The sequence below is a fragment of the Salminus brasiliensis genome, chromosome 12 (assembly GCF_030463535.1).
Source record: "Salminus brasiliensis chromosome 12, fSalBra1.hap2, whole genome shotgun sequence".
NCBI classification, from domain to species: domain Eukaryota; kingdom Metazoa; phylum Chordata; class Actinopteri; order Characiformes; family Bryconidae; genus Salminus; species Salminus brasiliensis.
The window spans coordinates 4,902,783-4,925,282 of record NC_132889.1 but is presented as its reverse complement, the minus strand read 5'-3'; the positions used below and the strand labels follow the sequence as shown (position 1 = coordinate 4,925,282).

Here is a 22,500-nt window from a genome sequence, read left to right as displayed (position 1 = left end):
TGTGTGTGTACTCACTGCCCCTAACACGTGTGTGTGTGAGTGTGTGTTCACTACCAGATGGGTTAAATGCGGAGGACACATTTCACTGTACAGTGACAAATACGTGCACCTTTACCTTTACCTTTAATATTTAGAGACACAAACCGTTCCCTCAATTTAGAGAGGAGGCTTTACGTAAACTCAGGAAATTGTAGAGAATTTTTTCAGTTAAGGAAACACTTGATTAATGTGACTGGGATGATTGTTAAACCATAGGAACTATTTATTATTTTTAGAGAATTTTTTAATTAAAAGAACAAATGATTCAATTGAGGACAGGTTGTTAAATCAAAGGAACGCATTATTATTTTTCAAGATATCAAAATCGAGAGAATGATTTATTAAATAATGGAAAACATTTATTAAATTAGACAAAGACAAACCTACTAATTCCCGTACAGGTTGTTAAATCGAGGGAACGATTTATTAAATCATGGGAAGAACTTATTTAATTAATTCATTCATTTAAATTGAGAGAACAGATTTGTGCTTTTAAAGAACAAATTATTAATTTGAGGACAGGTTGTTCAATCAAGGAAACGCTTTATTATTTTGACCGAACAAGTTGTAAAATCAAGGGAATGATTTAATAAATAATAGAAATAATTTATTAAATTAGGAGAACAGATTTTTAAATTAAAGAGAACAGAGTACGTTATGGACAGATTGTTAAATCAAGGGAGCAATTTCCTAAATCATGGAAAGAATTGAATAAATTAAGGGAATGTGTTTTTAAATTGAAGGACTGATTCATTAAGTTAAGGGGTGCTTTAGTAATTTGAAGGCACAGGTTGTTAAATTGAGAACAATTTATTAATTTGACTGAAAGGATTGTTAAATAATGGGAAGTATTCATTTGATGAAATTTCAGGGAATGATGTTTTAAATTGAAAGAATGGATTTTTGGGGGATTATTATTATTATTTTTTATTATTATTAAATCAAGGGCACATTCAATTCATTGTTAAATCATGGGAACAAGTTATTAAATTGAAGGAATGATTTTATTGAATTGAGCGAACAGATGGTTAAATCACAGGAAAATGTATTTAATTGTAGGACTGATTTATTCATTTGATGAAATTTAAGGGAACAATTTAATAAATTGAGGGTGTGATTTATAAAATCTAGAGAATGTTAAGAGAAGTCTTTAAATGTTGTTTTTCTAGCGTGATACTTAAGGGGGTCATACAAACGATTTAGTGACAGCCTGAAAAAGCCTCATTTATTTGAGTTAAACATCACTAACTATAAATGTTTTAATGTCATTTAGTGAGTACACTGCAAAAACAACAACTATCCATCAACACCGAGCTGACAATAAATAAAAATATCTAAATAAAATAGTACAGCTGATTACAGTATGTGGACTACAGAATATACCACTGTCCAAATAGTCTTAAATGAGCGGAAACACCTGCGTGTGGGCTATGCTAAAGTAGCCACCCTGTGGATTGGCTTTCCTATGATGACCTAATGAGTAAAATGACACATTACTACTCTAAATAACCTGTAGATGGAAGTAGTTAACAATTATATAGGAATAGTTCTGAGTAAAATCAAATGGACACAATTGATCTTTGACTCCAGATGCTAGGCTAACATTGCAAACAAGCACTGGATTCAGACTGTCACCAATATTCTCTCTGCAAATTCACACCCAACATCTTTATTTATTTGCTTTATAAATCTGTTGAATCAATTTATATTAGCCATCAATTTATATTTTCTTTAAAAGAAACCCACCTGAAATAAGAACTGGAGTATCATCTGTACAGATTACCACCGTTTAGCTCTGTGGAATAGTTAATTAAGTTAAATTAAGTTCTGAACAACATTAATTCATCTGTATAAAGCCATTGGATATCTGGATGAGTTTCAACTGAGTCGAGAGATGCTTTTGGGAGTGTATTTACGTAGACAAGATTGGTGACAGTCTAAGTCCAGTGTTTTTTAGCGAGATTAGCCTCGAATTTGTCATTCGAAACTAAAAAAGAAGCAAACTTCAGATACAAAATGAGGCTTGGTTGACCAACTGCGTCTGGGGTCAGTGATAAATTATGCTAATTTCTTTCTTTTTTTCCCAACATATTATTCCTTTAAGCCCTGGAATAAACCAGTGACTGTACAAAACATGGGCAGTGCAGCCCAAAGTGAAGCCTGCACAGGTTGCAGTAGGATGTGTAGCTCCGCCCATCTCATTTCAATGACAAAACAGCCCATCTTTCATCTCGTTTGCCTCCTCTAAACTGTCTTTCCATCTCCAGTGTCTCCAAATTCTTTTATTTTCCCCTGTGCTAAAATTAGTTTCCCCCAGAAATCAGTTTAACCCTTATTTTGCTGTATTGTAAGAAGGCGGGGTTACACAGGGTTACTGATGTGATCGACAGCCTTGGCTGGAAGAGACTGGTCGTCATTACACCTGTTCATTACATGTTGTAGCTGAGTTGTAGTCGAGCTGTCAGGCAACTAGCTAGTTAAAATGCCATTATGTGTAGTGTGGTGAATTTAGCTAAGACATTAACATTAACATATACTCTATATATAAAGCTCTTTTTAGCAAACCAGCTAACATTAGCATAGGTAGACATCCTGGACTTCTTCGGTCTCGGTAAAGCGCTCTCTCCAAATGTATTTTCTGGTCTGGAGTCCAAGTACTGTTTCAAATATTATATTTCTTCTCTTAATGTGCTGACTCTTTTGGGGCAGCAGCTCGGGGGTTAACCTGGATCGTAGTAGCTTCGGTACGTCTCAGCGGCAGACAGATTCTGTAATCTGTAGAAAATGGAAATGGGTTCTTAATAAAATGCATGAGCTGCTCTTTTACTGTTAAAACGTTACACTTACTGGGCAAACTGGGGGTCCAGTGAAAGAATGAAAGAATCTAAGCTTTGCTACTGATCGTTTAGGCTGCGCTGGAAACTCAGTGAAGGTGGTCTGGGAGAAGTGGAGGGGTCTAGCTTCGCCTCTGGTCTTTACTGCGTTGCACTGCGTTTACTCTGGTTGCAAATTTGACAACATTGCGGATGATTTTGGCTTCATTTCTGTAGAACGGAGGGGAATGGAACCACGGCGGCCATGTTTTATACAGTCATTGGAATGAACCAGCGAAGACCATTCGTTCTTTACGGGTCAAAAAACAGTTGTAGCCTCAAGAGATGATTAACTGTGCATCATCGCTGTCATATCAAATACTCGATTTATTCTTTTTTATGTTCTTTGAAAATGCCAGCTGCCCTTTAGCTTGTGTAGACATTTTCTAATGAATCGACCAATAGAATACGCCCAAATTGACCTTATAAAAGTTCATATTGTTTTTATTTTGTTTTTTTTAGTTTTTTTTTTCCATTTCAGAGATTCAAGTGATATATATTTTATAGTTGTTTTTAAATGTAATTAACTTTGTTTGTTTGTTTTGAACAAGGACATGCAGGGGTGGCCATGGATCAGGTCACCTTCCAGAGTGACACCGTGCTCTCAGATGTGCACCTTTTGCTGCCAAATGCTCGTCATCTCATGATTCGACTCAATAGCGTCGGACAGCCAGGTAAGGGGAGGGGGGGTCGTCTGGGGTTGTTTGTTCATGCGTCCTTCAGCCATCTCAGTACATCACATCACTGTAACGCAATTAACTGAATTCATTAATTAGCAGAATTTTACTGGCTTTGGATTCGAACTGGTATTTCCGAACTCATTCTTAAGAAGGTTTTTGGATTTTTTGCCTCAGTTGTCTCCACAGTTTTATCTTTGCCCATTCCCGCCCCCTAGTTAAGACTCCCTGTTTAAGTTGCCACTGCTGCCGGAAGGATAAAGGCCAGCTGTTAATGCACTGCCGTTGAACACGCTTGGAGGAGAACTCTAACTACTGATTCTGTTACATCAGCTAACAGCTTGTTGTGCTGTCCTGCATGGTACTAAGCAACAGCGGGGGATAGAGAAGGTCATCCAGTTATGTTCTCTAGGACGTCCAGCCACGGATGGCGGTGGCTTCACCAGGAATCTCCCACTGACAGGACCGACTCCAAATGGGAGCATAGACAGTTTTTCTTTTTATTTAAATGTTCTGTTTTTTATTTATTTAGAAGAAATAGTATGTTTTACCACCGTATAACATCATTTTACCGTGGATGTACAAAAGATAACAAGACAAATGTGCTGTACGATTTAGGAGTGTTCCTTTAAAGCAGCATTATGCGAGAATTGGTATTTCTTGCTCTTGGGCTCCCCCTACCGTCAGACCCTAAAGGACACGCTTTACACATGCATTTCTGGACAAGCTGAAAGATACCAGACTGTCACTGAAAGTGAAAGAAGCATGTGAACTAAGACGGTAGAGTAATATTATAGGATTTTACAGATTCATGCAGTTGTCTTGAACATTTTCCTGTCCACTTCACCACAGCTGATCCCGGAGTCACGACCGGAGATGCTGTTTTCTCAATTACACATTAGTGGAGCGACATTGTAGTTTTGAAGCTGTTATTTTAAGGTAAAAATGCTGCATAATTTTGCTTAAATGCTAAGAGGCCAAGGAGTTTTGCGTAAGTGTGATCCACAGTAATAGCACTGCCCTGTCTAATAACCCTTGCCATCCTTGGTGCTTAATTCCAAGCCTCTTTGTTCCCCTGCGTGTCACTTTTGAGTTGAATTGCTGCACCGCTAATGAGTGTTAGACAGCTAGTTATATTGTGCTTGTTCTCCTTTATGTCTCACCAAAGCTTTCCACCACTTAAGGGAATTTGGGCTCAATTTTGTGTCCTAGATAATTCAGAAGGGTAGGCTTCATCTTTCCTACACAAAGCCAGAGCCTACGCGCTCCACTCGAGCACTCAAATAACATCCTCCTCATATCACATGAGGACGTTGTTGGATAGATAAGCCAAAGCAGAAATGACTCACAGAAAATGACTCCTATCGCCTATGGTCTCGCAGTGGTCTGTTTTGTTTTACTCTGCAGGTCCTGTTTCGCACCTCGGCTCTGCTGAGCATATGCCTCGTTTTGCTTTTTGGCACTGTCCAGTCAGCTGTCAGCTGTTGGGGCAGTGCGCCCGATGTTGATAGAAGGCGCCAGAACTGTTCAGAGAAATCGAAAGAATAGCAAATCAAAATATAGCATTCATTTACAGGTGTTGCACAAAAATGGATCATGCGGTGTCCTTGTCCAAAATTGAACCTCACCCAGAACAGTGTCCTACAGCCTGTGAATGCTGGTTGGTGTTTCCGAATTAGTACCAGAACGTTCTAAGCATCTCAGAACCACACTTACAAAAATAATGTCTACATTTTATTGTTACCCGTAAGTGTAAGTTCAGCAAATCACCAGTAAGTGGATGTAATAACGCAAGGCACAGCCAGACACCAGCTCCTGGCAGCGTTCCTGAGGAACCTTAGCATGTCCCTCTTGGGCAGTGGCCTCCAGTTCACTGATATTCCTTGCCGCTGCATTGAAATTCAAATCCTACCAAAGGTTTTCTATGGGGTTCGAGTAAGGTGACTGTGGGGACCACTCCAGAATCTTTCAGGACTTCTTCTGAAACCAAGGCTTGGGATCATTGTGCTGTTGGAAGGTCCCAGGTCCCAGAAAAGTCCCAGGTGCCAGGAAGGTCCCAGGCCCAGGTTTCAGCTTACGTTTTCATGACTCTTTATTGTATCCATCTTGCCTTCCCTCCCAGTGCCAACGGAAGCAAATCAGAGCTTCACCTTGACAGAAGAAAGGGTGCTCTTTTTGGCATATGCTTGATTCTTCCTTCCCCAGCCATACTGCTGATCCAACCGACCCTCCTTAAGGTCCAGTTTTGTTTCATCGCTCCACAGAAGTGTTGGGATTCTGTTCTGATTAAAAACTAAACTGGACCTTTTCAGGCCTGTGTTTCAGGACCAGCTTTATGAAAATATTTGGAGGGTGGGATTTGAAGACGGCGTTTGCAGTTTCCACTGCAACTGTATGCTTACCCTGCACATGTGCGAATGGAGTGACCTTCAGAGTAGTGCACCAGTGCTCAATCTCAGTGGAATCTGTTGGTTTCGTTCTGTGATCTGTCTGCATTAAGGTTATTGAGTTCAGTGCAGCAGGCAGCGTTAAAGCTGCCTGCATTTCTCCAGTGCGGTTCCATAAATGCTTCTGTTATTAGAGAGAAAATTTGCCGCAGCTCCCTGGATGGTATGAATTCTCTGATCGAGTGGTTGTCATGCAATTATATAAAACCGTATATAGCAACATGATCCTTGGTTGCTATCGCTCCTCATCTTCATCTCAAGTGGAAATTGTTTGCATGAAGCCACAGTCTGGCAGTCAGAGACTGAGTGCCGTATTAGTCTTTTTCTGGTCGTGGTCGATCGTTGACATACGCTCATCATGGACATGAAAGCCATGGCAGGATTGGGCTTTCAGTGGTTTCCTTAAATGAGAAAATGAAGCACATCTTCAGTAGAAAATAGAAATGTGTTGAGGTCAGGATGGTCATTTCAAAAACTTTAAGCTGTAAAGGCCTGTGAGTGCCTAGTTTTCTTTCTAATTAAGTAAATCTGGCTCCTTAGGGCCCCCGAATGTAAATGTACAAAGTATGCCTGATGGACCTCTTCCCAATGTCAAAGAAAGGTCTGCTGTGTTTCAACAGTAGTAGTGCTCTCTTCTCTGTGTGGAATGGGCGGTCCTAAAAGTGGCTGACCAATCATGAGGCTCCGCCCTGTCCATTTGAGTCTGAGCGTCCTTGGAAGCTGGAGCCCTGCGTGCCCCGTCGTCCCTTCTGTCCAGCGCCCGTCGCCCCTCCTCACTTCACCGCGGAATTGAATAGCTGGGAGCCAGGACAGAAGGGAGGCCCTAAAGCAGCGCAATACCTTATGAGACCCACCCACCCCCACAAATCCCGCCCTACTGGCACAGCACCTAACCATCCCATCACCCAGTCTGAGGGGTGCATTTTGTGATCTTTGAGGAGTGTTTGATCAGATTTCTGCTTTGTGTTTTCTAGTTAAGCTCTACTGAACGCTACACTGAACACACAAGTTTAGTATGATCTACAAAATTCAATATATCAGAACGTGCTCCCAGGGGCTTTAACACAAACCTGTGCTTTATCCATGCCTCAACCTGCTTTGATGTGTGTTTGGGGTCATTGTCCTGTTGGCAGACCCAATTATGTCCAAGTCCTTAACCTTGTAGGTGGTGGTTTGAGGCTATGCTGAGGAATTCCACCTTGAAGTTGTCCACCTTTTCCATCAATCCACTTTGTGCAATGTACCAGCTCCACTGGCAGCAGATCTGTCCAGATTATCTCATAGTCCTAAGACAGTGTATGTTTCCATCTCGATTGTGTGGCTGCATTTTATATAGAAAAACAAATATCAGATTAGTATTGGCCAATACTCAGGGACAGTTGGGGAAAAAAAAAAAAAAAAGACAGGATTGGGACTTCCAGACTGGATTCCTTTCCTACAGCTCGACTGGAGCAGATGCAAACCTATCAAAATGTGCTTGAGTGAAAGGAACTGATGACCCAGAACTAGTGACTCCTCGCCTATGATTTTATGTCAGTAGATTCAGACCGGAAAAGCGCGAATGCTTTCGACGGGATGATACCAGATAGGCCCAGACTTGCTCTTTAATAACATTTATAAGTCACTGTAAGTCTCAACTTCTTTATATGACACTCTCTGTCATGGGGGGCCTCACTTCAGTGTAATTAACTTGCGAATCTCCTGACACTCGTTCTAGCGCGGCACTGCTGCAGCAGTGTGAAGAGTGCCTGTGCCAGAAACCCAATAAAACCAACTCAACCAAGTCACGGGTTCCTTTTACAAGAAAATCTGCATGACTTTTTATCTCCATTAAAAACAATTATCAGCTAAAATTCACCATTTAATGGATATTTTAAGTCTTTTACCACCCTGTTATTCTAACTCTGATTGTCCTTTTACAGCAGGCTTGTGGAAATGATGAAAAAATGATAAGCTCTGCTTTGATTGGCTGGTTTACAGCACTGCGATGGCTCACAGGAGCCATGTAGCATAGCGTAGCATTGTTTTTAACACTGCAACAAGGACTAATTACTTTCTGTAATTATTCCCCTAATGCACATATGCAGTCCTGGTATACACCAATCAGCCATAACATTAACACCACTAATATTGAGTAGGTCCCTCTTGTGCCACCACAACAGATCTGACCATTTGAGGCATGAAGTCCACAAGGTATCTGGTGCCAAGATCTTGGGTACCACTGACCGGTTGTCCTTCCTGACCCTCCAGTCGTTTAGACATCACAGTCAACGTGTCTCAGATTCTTATGCTTGCTCATTCTTCCTGCTTCAGTGAACTGACTGTTCACTTACTGCCTAGTATGTAGATCCCACCTCCTGACAGATGAAGCCCCAGTAGATGAAGATAATCAGTATTATTCACTTCACTAATGTACTAATGTTATGGCTGATCGGTGTACAGTACACTGGTATAGACTAAACATTGATCAGTACTACAATTGATAGATCCCATTCTAACCTTCATCACATGACTGCTCTGCATGTCCGTGTCCAGTCTTCGTGTCAAAGTTCAGGATTCTGCAGGATGGAGAGCAGGAGGAAGTTCAGGAATCTGAGAAAAACACTTTGCTGGATGATGACGGAGACCTGGATGTGGCGAGGAAGCCCAAACATGCAGTGTGCGACCGCGAGAAGGTCCATCCAGTCATTCTTAGCCAGGCCGGAGAGACCGTCAGCGATGACGATGAGGAAGATGAGGCGGAAGAGGAAGGGTGTGCAAAGGACCTCATCAAGATAGGTGAGGGATGGTCCAGACTTGCATTCCTCACTCTCAGAATTTAGGAGTTGCTCATTCTTTAAACTCAGCCGGTTTGCATTGTTGTCCATGTAACTACAGTTTAACACCACCCAAACCAGGCAAGCCCACCACACTACACCAGTAAAAGTCATTGGGCAAGACACCTACACTCCTACACTATGTGGACAAAAGTATTGGGACAATTAAGGGTATTAAAAAAGATTATGCTGCTTTTGTTGGAGTAACTGTCTCTACTGTTCAGGAAAGAAGGCTTTCTATTAGATTTTGGAAAATTGCTGTGAGGATTTGATTGCTGCAAATTATTAAAAACTGTTTTCAACCTTTAAATGGTAGTGCATGTAGAACTGGTCGGTCATACACTATATATGGACAAAAGTATTGGGACACCTACACATTACACCAACAGGAGCTTATATGACATCCCTTTTTAAACCCATAGGCATTAATATGTAGCTGCTTCCCCTTTGCAGCTCTAACAGCAGACCTGACCCCGCTCTGTAACTTTACGTAATCGGACACCTGGTGGCTGAGCTGCTCTCCGTGTTTCCTAAACGCTTCCACTGTTCAGTAATACCACTCACAGCTGATGGTTGAAGATCTAGGAGGGAGGAAATTTCAGCAGCTGATTTGTTGTTGTTGCAGCGGTGTCTCCTATTATATACAGAACCATGCTGGAGTTCAGTGAGCTCTTTAGAACCTCTTTAGAATGGGGCCTGAATAACTAAAAAAATCCCTGAATTCAGTGGTCACAAGGTGTGTCCCAATACTTTTGTCCATACTGTGTAGATCAAATTTAGTCCGTGATGAGACTTAAAGTGTGAGTGTAAGTCCTGCAGGGAAGCTTTTCCAGACACAGATTAAATCTAGGGCTAGTTCTGAGCTCCATCAAACCCCTCTTGGCTATTTTTTCCTTTCTCTGAAGAAATCCTGTTTAGTCTAGGACTGGGTTCCTCTGAGGCTGAGAGTGTTTACCGGATATTAGGTACTTGTCATTCTGGATACTTACCATTATATTCATGTACTTCACACAGAGCACACAATGGCTACGCCGCTGGACGATGTTGGAAAGCAAGTAAGTGCACACGTCTCCATTAACTTGCGGTTTAACGATCCATGCTGCTCCGTTTTCTGATGTCATTGTGGCTCTGCTCGGCAGATCTGGCGGGGAGCTTTCCTGCTGTCTGATTTCATTCTCTCACACCCGGATGTTTTCCGAGAAGCGACGGTCTTGGAGCTGGGAGCAGGAACAGGCCTAACAAGCATTGTCACAGCCAGCGTCGCCAAAATGGTCTACTGCACAGGTGCACGTTTGTTTGTTTGTTTGTTTGTTTGTTGGGGTGTGAATCTCTAACCTCACAATGATTCGATTTAGGAAATCATGACATCTCAAGTTTCATCAGATCACACAGAGTAGGTTTTAAAAAATACAGTGAATGCATGAATCCGCAGCATGTAAGATACCTTTACCAAAAATCCTATTTCCCCACCTCAGGCATTAAATCCTTTATGACGAGATGGTAAATTTGCATTAATAGAGTATTTTGGTTTTGATTTACAAACAACAGCAAAAAATGTTTAGCTATCTTTTTTTGCGTGATGGGGTGGATGGGTTGAGCTTGACAGACCCCATCAGCATTGCTCAGCAACAAATTAACAATGTAAACAAACACCACAACTTGCCTTCTTTGTTACGGGCTGCTTCAAAGGCTTAAATGATGTCACTTCCTCCTTCTGATGTCATTTACCAACTTTAATAACTGTTCATTATTGGTTTTTAGTGAAAACTAGTTGGTGTGACGGGGTGGTAAAACAAATGATGCACGTGAATCATTTTTGTATGATCATTTATCATTTAAGTTTTGGTCATGCTGCTTCGCCATAAGCAGTCGGAGCCTGAGAGAGCGTAATTGGTCATGCTCTGTCTGGGAGGGTAGATGGCGCTTTCTCCTGGCCGGCACAGGCGTTCGTTCGTGAGGTATCAGAGCGGGGGATCCGTCACTTTCCTCATATATCTTGTTAACTTGGTACAGAGCTATTTAATAATTTTTTTTATACTTAGTGCATCTTACTGTTCTGTCTAAAGACTCCCTTTCATTTTACACTATATGGACAAAAGTTTTGGGACACCTGATTGTTAATTTTTTTCTTCCGAAATCAAGGGTATTAAAAACTACCATCCAGGGAAGGTCTTCTACTAGATTTTAGAGGAGCATTGCCTTGAGGATTTGATTGCTTTCAGCGACAAGAGCGATAGTGAGGTCAGGATGTTGAAGGATCACCACTCAACCATCACTCCAGAGAACACATTTCCACTGCTCCACAGCTGGGGTCCTTATACCTCTTTTGCATACCTCTCCTCGCATTAGGCAGCATGGTTTCAGCAGGTTCATGTTGATCTGCTCCAGAGAGTCCTATTCTATTAGCAGTACTCCTCTACAGGGACTAGACAAGCTGTGTGTGTGTGCGCATTTGCACATCTGTGGCAGCAATAGGTGCAACCTCAAGATGTGAATGCATATATTAGAAGGAGTGTGTATGTAAATAAGTGGAGTATATGAATAAATGAATACATAGATATAAATGAAGAGCTATTTTAAGAGTGTCGGAAAGAGAGACTCTAATCTGATTTCTTTTATTCTGTCCAGCTCTTGATCGTCTGCCCTGTTGATTCGTATCTTCCTTTGAAGCAGAAGCTTTAAAATAATATCCTGAGGGCATCTGTGAAGACTCCAGTCAGCCCCGGAGCTGTTTACAGCCCGCCTGCGTGCATGAAATTGAACTCTTTTCTTATCTACTGGGCAGAGCGTTTAGGTCTGTTGTAGTTCTCTCGTAAATGTAGCACATATTTGTGCCTGTCCGTGTCTTGTCTAGTCGAGGCTTTATTGGACTTGGAGCTGATCTTGTAGCGAATATTGCCTCGTAATTTTGAAACTAGGAGCGTTGGTCGGGGGGGATGGGTGTGGAAGCAATGTCCTCAGCCATTATCTTCGAGGCACTTTCCTCTGAACAGTCTAGCACATCAAACATACAGACAAACACACCTACGCAGTGCCAGTATTAAGGTGTCAGTCCAGTACACTGTGTGCATCTGTGTGTGAGCTTGACCAATCTGCCAGATTTGTTAGGTCATTTTTTTTTTCCATGTCATGAAAAAACACATTTCCCTTATTTGTTATTATTATTATTATTATTTAAATATAATAATAATGTAATTTCTCATCTAAACCCTGTTAAAATTGTGGATTGTGTACATTCACAAAAAACAGTGAATGTACATATCGCTGCTGCATTTTTGTGTGTTTAGTGGTTTTTAGATGGTTTGAACTAGGGCTGGGCGATATGGAGAAAATACTATATCACGATATTTAAACTTTTTCGTGATACTTAATATTTATCACAGTTCATGTAAATACCAAACTACAAACATCAGTAGCCACAGATTCTTATAAACCACTATTCAGATACTCTACCGTCCTGAATAGAGTGATTTCTATTCATCTACATACCTACCTACCTGTCTATCTACCGTTACTAAAGGTATCACCAGGAGGCCTGCTAGTGCCGTTGATTTTATCCAACATCATTGCACGTTCCTCCTTCATTTTCAGTGACCGTATCGGCGCAGCAGTGTACATTCTTCTGACTGTAGCGTGTAGACGGATGTTGTTTGCCTCACGACATGCTCTCTGGAAGAAGACTTATCTTAATGCAGCTGTCGGACCAAGAGGAGAAGGCATTGATTTGAGATTGGAGTGAGTTAGCTCAGGGGGAAAACCAGGAGGCCCGCTGATTGCTGGTCTGCTAGAGTGAGTGGGTGGTGTCGCGGTTGTCATTACCATCATTACCAAGAGGCTGCACTTCAAGCTGATCTCCCGACTGATAGGCCTCAGCTCCTTTTATCATCCCCCTTCACTCCTCTTCACCCCTGCATCTTTTTCGAACTGACGAGAGCTTTCTGGCTGTTGTGATGGATTATCGATGGCTTTGGAAAGCATTTGTTTTGGACTTTTCTGCGTAAAGGGTTCATTTTGAAGAGCTGGCTTTTAGATTTGATGTTCAGTCATTTGGTCATCTAAGCTTGACTAGTTTTAGCACTAATGGGTCATTATTTTTTTTTACCATACCTATGCATGTGCAGTTAATTTCCTATGTACTGTTTGCATCATGCAAACATGAATTTCCCCACTGCGGGACTAATAAAGGACTATCTTATCTTAATAAAGGACTATCTTATCTTATGCATCTCACTTGCCGGCAATGTTGGGGCAACGTTTATCATCTGCTAGAGTAGCTCACATTTAGCTAACACTCTGTTGACACTCTACTCTTCAACATATTGACCAACCCCATATCTACCTACCCAGATATCTAACAACCGACCTCTCAACCTACTTACTATTGACCCACCACTCTACCTACCTGCCTGTCTAGTGACCTGCCTGATTATCAACCCACTGACAGAACAGCCTACGTACCAACTTGCCTACCAAACAGCGTACCCATCTACTGACCTACCTACCTGCCTACCAACCAACCTACCTACCTGTCCATCTACTGACCTACCAATCTGCCACCCTACCTACCGGTCTACAGACTTACATGCCTACCTATGTACCCATCTACCCCACCTTCCTACCTACCAACTGACCTACCTGCCTATCTACCGACCTGCCAAGATAACTACCTACCATCTAACTGACCAGCCTAGCTACCACCCTACCTACCTATCTGCCGACTTGCCTGCCTACCTACCTACCTAGTGATCTCACTGTTTACCAACCTACTGACAGACCAGCCTACCTACCGACTTGCTTACCTAACTACATACCCATCCACCCCACCAACCTACCTATCTATATTCCTACCTGCTTTCCAAACGACCTACCTACCTATCCATCTACTGACCTACCAATCTACCACCCTATATCTACCAACTTGCTTACCTATCTAATGCCCTGCCTGTTTGCCAACATACTGACAGACCCATGTACTGACAATGTACCCATCTACGGACCTGCCTGCCTATCCATCTACTGACCTACCAATCCACCACCCTACCTACCTATCTACCGACTTGCACACCTACTGATAGACCTGCCTGGTTACCAACCTACTGACAGACCAGCCTATCCTACCTACTTGCCTACCTAACTACGTACCCATCTACCAACCTACCTACTTATCTTCCTACCTGTCTACACACCCACCTTCCTGCCTACCAACCCACCTACCTACCATCTACTGAACTACCAATGTACCACCCCACCTACCTATCTACCGACTTGCCTATCTACTTAGTGACCTGCCTGGTTACCAACCTACTGACAGACCAGCCTACCTACCGACTTGCTTGCTTAACTACGTACCCATCTACTGACCTACCTACTTATCTTCCTACCTGTCTACACACCCACCTACCTGCCTGCCAACCCACCCAGCTATCTGTCCATCTACCGACCTACCAATCTACCACCCTATCTACCTACCGACCTGCCTACATAACTATCTACCCATCTAACAACTGACCTGGCTATCTACCTACCGACCAACCCATCTACTGACTTACCAACCTATTATCCTACCTACCTACCTATCTACCGACTTGCCTACTGCCAGAACAGCCTGCCTACCGATCTGCCTACATAACTACCTACCCATCTATCAACTGACCTGCCTACCTATCGACAGAGTGACATACCTACCTACTTCCCAACCTACCATCCTTCCTACTTATCCATCTCAGCCTTTTCAAAACTCGGCTATAAAAGGTAGACAGCACACCCCTTTGTTTTTGTACTCAACGCTTTATGAGGTTTTAGAGCAGTTCTTTATTACCTTGTCATTTTGAACCTGGAGGAGAGGTTGAGGTATGGTGTGAAAACATTGTCCTCAACCATTACCTTCAAGCACTCTCCTCTGAACAGCCGAGCTGAACAGACAGCTGCGTAATGGCTTTCCCTACGTGTTAGACTGCACTTACTTTCCAGTTTCTCAGATCTGACCACCATTGTCTCATTTCTGCATGGGAAACTGTGTGCCTTTGTTGGTGTGTGTAAATTAGCTTGGACCCGTCCAATGTGATGAGTTTACTAGTTGTAAAATAATTGCCAATCCTTTTAGCCAATCACGAGGAACCTCTGAGATGAAAGGCCTTCCAGTAAGCCTGCTTTTGGGAATGATACTGGCAGGACATCCATTAACTAGGAATTATTATAGCATAACTAATTAACCAATTCTGTACTAATGAACATTTTGCCAATGTTTGGGAGCTTGGTTATGTGCATATATGGGCTTTTGTTTAGCTACATTCACAGGACAGTCTACATGAACCACAAACATAGGGATGAATTGATGGTTATGTGCTTGAATAGAAGTGATGGAGTAATAAGTAGGGACACACAGATTCAACATTTTCTCTTCCAATACTGATACATACATTTTGCATATCGGCCGATACCAATCGGATACCATTGCTATATTAATAAACCATAAACCTCACCATGTGGGAGAGAATTAAGGCGTCAGGATTGACGAAAACGTTACTTTACTAACTTTGTTAAACTAAATATAAAAAAATGGACACATATAAATGAACCCAATTTCTGTTTATTTGTCGTTAAATATAAATATAATAATTTAGCTGGACCGCACAGTGTTCGCTGGGCTGGGCTCAGGACGTTTATAGAATACTGTTGGTGCAGGAATCAATGCAGCTAATTTTGTTGATAGTGGGACCGATACCCGATCCTAGTATCAGATCTGTGCATCCTTGGTAATAAGCATGTTTAGAAAGTGTGTGAGTAGGAAAGTACAGATTTTTCTTTAAAAAATATGTATAAGTAAAAAAGTAGTAAGTGACAGAAATACTGAAGTACAGTACAAAATGTACAGAGTCTCATCTCAGGTAGTGAATCGCATTTACTTTCGAAGCCCAGTGCTCTTCATGTAGTAGCTGTACCTGTATCTTTCCCACATTGCCCATTTGATGCTCTGTGAGCCAGTCTCTTCTCTAATCTGCCGGCTTATCATAAATAAAAACTGTAATTATGTACCTTTTTATGCGGCACTTATTTGCTGTTCGTTACATGAAGTGTTGCATAAGCTGTCTCGCGGAATAAGGACCTAATTAGTTCATCCTATTTTCCGAGTACTGAGGTCCATTTTGTTAATGGGTATCATTATTTTTATTTGAGCAGACCTCCAGTGCTGATGTCCCATGTCTATTAGATTAGATAAGATGGTGTTAATTTTGTGACGTACACCCTATTAGAAACTTAGTTTGGGCTTTTGTTTCGCTCCATCTACAGGACAGTCTACAAGAAATAACATACATATACATATAGGGATGGGACGCACAAGGACATCGCATCGGCATCACACCGGTTTTGGCGGATAATTGCTTCAAGAAGTCTGAATTGATCAGATGTTCAGATCTGACTGGTTATAAACTGAGGTTTACTCTGTATGTACTGTACTTCAGAGAAGCTGATTCTTTAGTAGACCCTGGATTACTGTCTTGCTTCAGGTAAGTCTGAGTCAGTCTGATTGCGAGTCCGAGTCAGGTATTGGGTTGAGTTTCTGGGTGTGAGTTCAGGTCAAGTCTCGAGTCTCAGGTCTCTGCGAGTCCAAGTCATATCACTGCAAGTCTCTGCAAGTCCAAGTTGAGTCTCAAGTCTCTGCAAGCCCGACTCGAGGGTCTTTTAAGTCTCTAATCTTTGAGAGTTGGATCTTGAGTCTCTGCAAGTCAGAGTCAAGTCTTAAGTCTCTGCAAGTCAGAGTCAAGTCTTAAGTCTCTGCGACTCGGAGTTAAGTCTGGAGTCTTTGCAAGTCTGAGTCAAGTATGTTCAGATCTGACTGATTATAAACTGAGGTTTACTCTGTATCTACTGTACTCCAGAGAAGCTGATTCTTTAGTAGACCCTGGATTACTGCTTTGCTTCAGGTCAGTCGAAATCAGTCTGATTGCGAGTCCGAGTCAAGCCTTGGGTCGTGTTTCTGGGTGCGAGTTCAGGTCAAGTCCCGAGTCTCTGAAGTGTGAGTCTGAGTAAAGTCTCTAGGGTGTTCGAGTCCAAGTCTCGAGTCTGTGTGAGTCGGAGTCGTATCACAAGTCTCTGCGAGTCTGAGTCCAGGTCATATCACTGCAAGTCTCTGCAAGTCCAAGGTGAGTCTCAAGTCTCTGCAAGTCTGAGTCCAGGTCATATCACTGCAAGTCTCTGCAAGTCTGAGTCCAGGTCATATCACTGCAAGTCTCTGCAAGTCCAAGTTGAGTCTCAAGTCTCTGCAAGTCCGACTCGAGGGTGTTCTTGAGTCTCAGACAAGTCTCAAATCTTTGAGAGTCTGAGTCAGGTCTCAGATTTTGGTGAGTTTGAGTTGAATCTCGAGTCCAGTCTCTGCGAGTCAGAGTCAGGTCTTAAGTCTCTGCGAGTCAGAGTCAGATCTTAAGTCTCTGCGAGTCAGAGTCAGGTCTTAAGTCTCTGCGAGTCAGTGTCAGGTCTTAAGTCTCTGTGAGTCTGAGTTAAGTCTGGAGTCTTTTCAAGTCTGTCAAATCTCTGAGCCTTGAGTCCAAGTCAAGTCTCAGGTCTCTACGATTCCATGTCAAATCTGAGTCTATTTAAAAACATATTTTTATTATCATTATCATTTTTTATATAGTCTTATAAAGTTTTATCCACTCTGGCTGGAAGTCTGGAAGTCTTAAATCTGAGTAAAGTTGCGAGTCAGCTCCCTGTCCTCGCCTCTGGCTACTGCACTGAAATATCTTCATCCTATTAACTTTACTGCCTTTATAATCATAATATAAAAGTTGTATTGCTCTGCAATGCTAATGGGGTGTCAGGGTGGAGTTTGCATGTTGATATATTTATAACAATATTAGAAATTGGCATCAGCCCACAAAAGACATTTTGACTTTGATCTAAAGCAATCAGTAGTGATCTGATATCTGATTTCCATACAGTCTTCTCAGTCTGCTGCCTTGTTCTACAGATGTTGGCGAAGACCTCCTCGACATGTGTCAGAGAAATGTGTCTTTGAACAGCCGTTATATTGAGCCTTCAGGTAAGCGTTAATGCCATATTGTTGTGTGCGCACGCAGGCGTGGGTGTCTGCTAATGTCAAATCACAGCTTTCCATGCTGAAAGAATTTTCCACACATTTCACTGCTCTTTTTTTTTTTTTGCTCCAGCCGAGCGTGGTGTGAAGGTGCGGCAGCTGGACTGGACTGCTGACGATTTCCTCACAGGTAGGAGGACACGGGTGGACGCCCGCGTGCTGCTCTAAAGGTTTTCCGTTGTTCTGTTGAGGCGTACAGTTGAACAGGCACTTAAATGTCAGGCTGCCGATTAGCCTTGTGTAAGGTTTTAATGACTGTACGCTCCCCAGATGCAGACGCGGAGTTCAGCTGGAGCGAGGAGGAGGTGGCGGACCTGCATGACTCCACCACTTTGGTGATCGCGGCAGATGGTGAGTAATCAGAGAGAAGGAATTGAGGCCTTTCTCCTGGGATCACTTCGGATGGAACTCGGATGGTGTTTAAGGGTGCAGTCGGGGGTTCGTACATCTGGTTGTGTGTTTATTTTGCTTGTTTACAACAACCCAGTTTGGGCCTTTTTTTAAATATTGCTGTATAACTGAACACGCAGGGGTAAACATGACTCCGGTGGTGGGTCCGCCATCACAGGGTTACATGAAAAACCACAATGAGCTGATAGTCATGAGAGTAAAGCTTAGCATATGGTTACTTTGACCCATTGCGTTGATTATAGGTTGTTTTTTGAGGTTTAGCATCATATTGCCACTGTTCTAGATAACAGTTTGTTGTCATACAGTGTCAGAAACCATGTCAGCAAGATACAGCTTGAAGCCGTACTTGAAGCTCGAAGGGCTCTTGGTGCAGATCGGCTTTTGGCAATGGTCAAAGACCCCTGCACCAAGACCCCTTTGAGCTTCAAGTATGGCTCGGCTCGACCCGCCATCCTTTAAGATCCACGGAAAACGAGCGTCCAGGCTTTTTTCTGTCCTGCACCGAAGTGGTGGAACGAGCTTCCCCTGGGTGTCCGAACAGCAGAGTCCAGCGCTCGCTGACCTCAAACCCAGACTGAAGACCCTCCTCTTCTGAGAGGACTTGGGTGAAGAGTAGAGTATTATAATCTCCATATTGACTTGTGTTTAGAGTCTAAGATTAGAGGGATCTTATAATTTTTAGTCTATTAAAACTAGCTGAGGTTTTTCTTGAGTAAACAGTGAAGCACTTTTGTAAGTCTGCTAAATACCGGATATGTAAATACAGGAAAACTGCATGATAGATTTTTAGGGAACTTCAATCTGTGGATTAGTGTAAGAACCTGTTGTTCATCCTGTAACTGCTGGCTTTTAAACCTGGACTCTCGAAGAGCACCATAATGCTGCCGCAGACTTTCCATTCGGGAATATTGCATCAGATTACCTTGTTTGACTGAACAGGATACTACTGTGCTCTTCTGTTCCAGTGTGTTATGATGATGATCTTACTGATGCCCTCTTCCGAGCTCTGTACCGAATTACCAGCAACCTGCGGAAGCCCAGCACAACCTACTTCAGCATCGAGAAACGGTAAAGACAAGTTAACCAGAGCAGCAACAATCATAACTAGAGAGGGCAGTTCCTGCCAGTATGATGCTGTGATGTAGGTGCCAAGGGAGGTAGAACTGTGTTCACAAACATCTTTTGTTGCTCAAAAGATGTTTCAGGCAAAAGCTCATCTAATACGTTTGGCTAATAGAGCCTCGTCCACAAACTTTTGAAAGGCTGAAATGTAGGGTACCAAACAACGTTTGCCCAATAGCTTGTCCAGTATGTTTGGCCAGTAGAGCTGTGTCCACAAACTCTTGGCCCCAATGTTTTTAAAATTGGCCTGGTGTTGAGCCTTAGAAGTCGCATTTTTCGCTGGGGGTGATTTAAGGCATTTTGTGATTTTGCACTGATCATTTCTGAAACATTAAGCATTTTTTAAGTATTGACATTAAATATAAACAGTACAGCAAAATGACAGTAACAAGGCTCTTCTCCATATATCCAGACTCATATCCAGGGTCTTCTCCAACATAATTTGGTGGAATGTGCTTTATCTGGATTTGTGTGTGTGTGTGTGTGTGTGTGTGTGTGTGTGTGTGTGTGTGTGATGCCCCCTGCAGACTGAACTTCACCCTCCGCCACATGGACATGACCTGCGAGGCTTACGATCACTTCCGCCACTGTCTGGAGCAGCTGGGAGACATGACCGACGGAAAGATGAAGTTTACCGTGTCACCTGTGCCGTGCTCCTTCCCCCAGTTCTTCCAGTATGAGCGAGTGGACCAGCTGGTGCGTTTGTCTTCATGTGCTGATCTGTGCAACCACATATGAATGCATCATTCATTATGAACGGTCAATGCTTGCAGAACAGCTACAAACGGACAACAGTTTGCGTAGATCTGCTCTGCTATTGACCTCACATTTTAGACCCATTCCAGCCAGACCTCAAGAGAGGCTAATAGATCTTCAAAATAATCCCATAGTTCTATACAGGTATGATCCCATACAGCTAAGCAAACAGAGACCTCCCATACTGCTAATCTAGAAATAAATCACAAGGTTCAATACCATCTATTCTTTAATCGATCCTAAATACAGCCTGATTCATCTCCAGAATAATCTCATAAATGTATACCAACTGTCCTGCTAACCAGACTCAAACACTGCCTTATTAGTGTCCATAATAATCCCATCATACGTGATGCACGTCATCTACAGAATAATACAATAGTACTATACTGTCCTCTAACAAGACCTTAACCCAGATTTATTCATCTCTGGAATAATCCCATAGTTTTACACCAACTGTCCTGCTAACCAGACCTAAACACTGCTTTATTTATCAGTATAAAATAATCTTCTACCAACTGACCCACAAACTAACCTAAATAAAGCCTTATTAGACTACAAAAACCCATGGTTCTGTACCAACTGTCCGGCTAACCAGACCTAAACACTGCCTTATTAGTGTCCATAATAATCTCACCATACTTGTATCCGAACCTAAAACCGATGCCAACCTAAAAAAGCCTTGTTAGTCTACAGACTAATCCCATAGTACTATATCAGCTGTCCTACAACAAGACCTAGACCCAGATTTATCAATCTTCAGAATAATCCCATGGTTCAGACCAGACTATCCCGCTAACCGGACCTGAACACTGCTTTATTAATCTCCACAATAATCCCATCATACTTCCACCAACTGTAACATGTTGATAATCTCCCAAATTATCCCATAGTACTATACTAACTATACTCTATCCAGGCTTAAACCCAGATTTATTAATCTTCAGAATAATCCCATCATACATCTACCAACTGTTCCATCAACCAACCTAAATGTTGTTAATCTCCGAAATAACCCCATGGTTCTACTCCAACTGCCCTCTAACCAGGCCTAAACCCAGATTTATTCATCTCCAGAATAAACTTTTACCAACTGTTCAAACTTACCTAAATAAAGCCTTAGATTAGTCTACAAAACCATGGTTTTACAACAACTGTCCTGCTAATCAGACCTAAACATTGCCTTATTAGTGTCCATAATAATCTCACCATACTTATATACGATGACCCATTTACCAACTTAAAAAAGCCTTGATAGTCTACAGACTAATCCCATAGTACTATATCAACTGTCCCATAACAACCTAAACCCAGATTCATCATGATCATACATCTACCAACTCTTCCATCAACCAACCTAAATGTTGTTAATCTCCAAAATAACCCCATGGTTCTACACCAACTGCCCTCTAAATAGACTTAAACCCAGATGTGTTCATCTCCGGAATAACGCCAAAGTGTTACACCAACTGTCCCTAGAACCAGACCTAAACCCAGATCTCCAGAGTAATCTTTTACCAACTGTCCCACAAACTAACCTAAATAAAAGGTTGTTAATCTACAAAAAAAGCTTTGGCTCTAGACCAACTGTCCTCTATCCAGACCTAGACCCATATTTATTAATCTCCAGAATAGTCCCATGGTTCAGACCAGACTATCCAGCTAACCAGACCTGAACACTGCTTTATTAATCTCCATAATAATCCCATCATACTTCCACCAACTGCCCTCTAATCAGACCTAAACCAAGATTTATTCATATCCACAATAATCCCATGGTTCAGTAGCGAATGTCCAGCTAACTAGACTTAACACTGCCTAAGTAATCTCCAGAATAATCCCATCATACTTAGACCACCGGCCCCACTTAACCAACTTAAATAAAGCATTGTTACAAAATAATCCCATAGTAATAATCCCTCTATACCAGCTGTCCTCTAACCAGTAGTCTCAAAATAATCCCACAGTTCTGATCTGGATTAAAACGGATAAAGTAGTCTTCCATAGATATAAGTTACATGCTCAAATCCCACAAAGAGAAGCCGCTTGCCTCGTCTAAGTGAATTCTTTAGGCTACTTATTGAAAGAAATATGATGTATGCATGTATACAGAATTATTGACTATTAATATGTTTAACATTTTACCATTGAACTTCCCTACTGCCACCTCCCAGCAGGATGACACGCCATATAGCAGAACACACACTGTGTGTAGGAAAGCACAAAAAACATCTAGGTTATTTTGGGGGCTAAACAGACAGCCAG

General features: G+C 42.1%; 2 protein-coding genes across 2 annotated transcripts in view; one reads left to right on the top strand and one right to left on the bottom strand.

Moving 5' to 3' along the window:
• The window catches only part of LOC140574143 (transmembrane protein 114), a 30,138-nt gene extending 25,137 nt beyond the window's left edge, over positions 1–5,001 (bottom strand). The window contains exon 1 of the mRNA XM_072693872.1: positions 4,939–5,001. The gene's annotated coding sequence lies outside the window, so the exon portion shown is untranslated. The remainder of the gene's footprint in view (positions 1–4,938) is intronic.
• Positions 1–22,500, top strand: part of mettl22 (methyltransferase 22, Kin17 lysine) — a 24,876-nt gene that overhangs the window by 998 nt on the left and 1,378 nt on the right. Inside the window, exons 2-10 of the mRNA XM_072693871.1 lie at positions 3,464–3,586; positions 8,572–8,814; positions 9,867–9,907; positions 9,992–10,136; positions 17,821–17,892; positions 18,020–18,076; positions 18,217–18,297; positions 19,323–19,425; positions 20,007–20,175. Coding sequence (XP_072549972.1) covers positions 3,481–3,586; positions 8,572–8,814; positions 9,867–9,907; positions 9,992–10,136; positions 17,821–17,892; positions 18,020–18,076; positions 18,217–18,297; positions 19,323–19,425; positions 20,007–20,175 — 1,017 coding nt within the window. The 5' untranslated portion in view covers positions 3,464–3,480. The remainder of the gene's footprint in view (positions 1–3,463; positions 3,587–8,571; positions 8,815–9,866; positions 9,908–9,991; positions 10,137–17,820; positions 17,893–18,019; positions 18,077–18,216; positions 18,298–19,322; positions 19,426–20,006; positions 20,176–22,500) is intronic.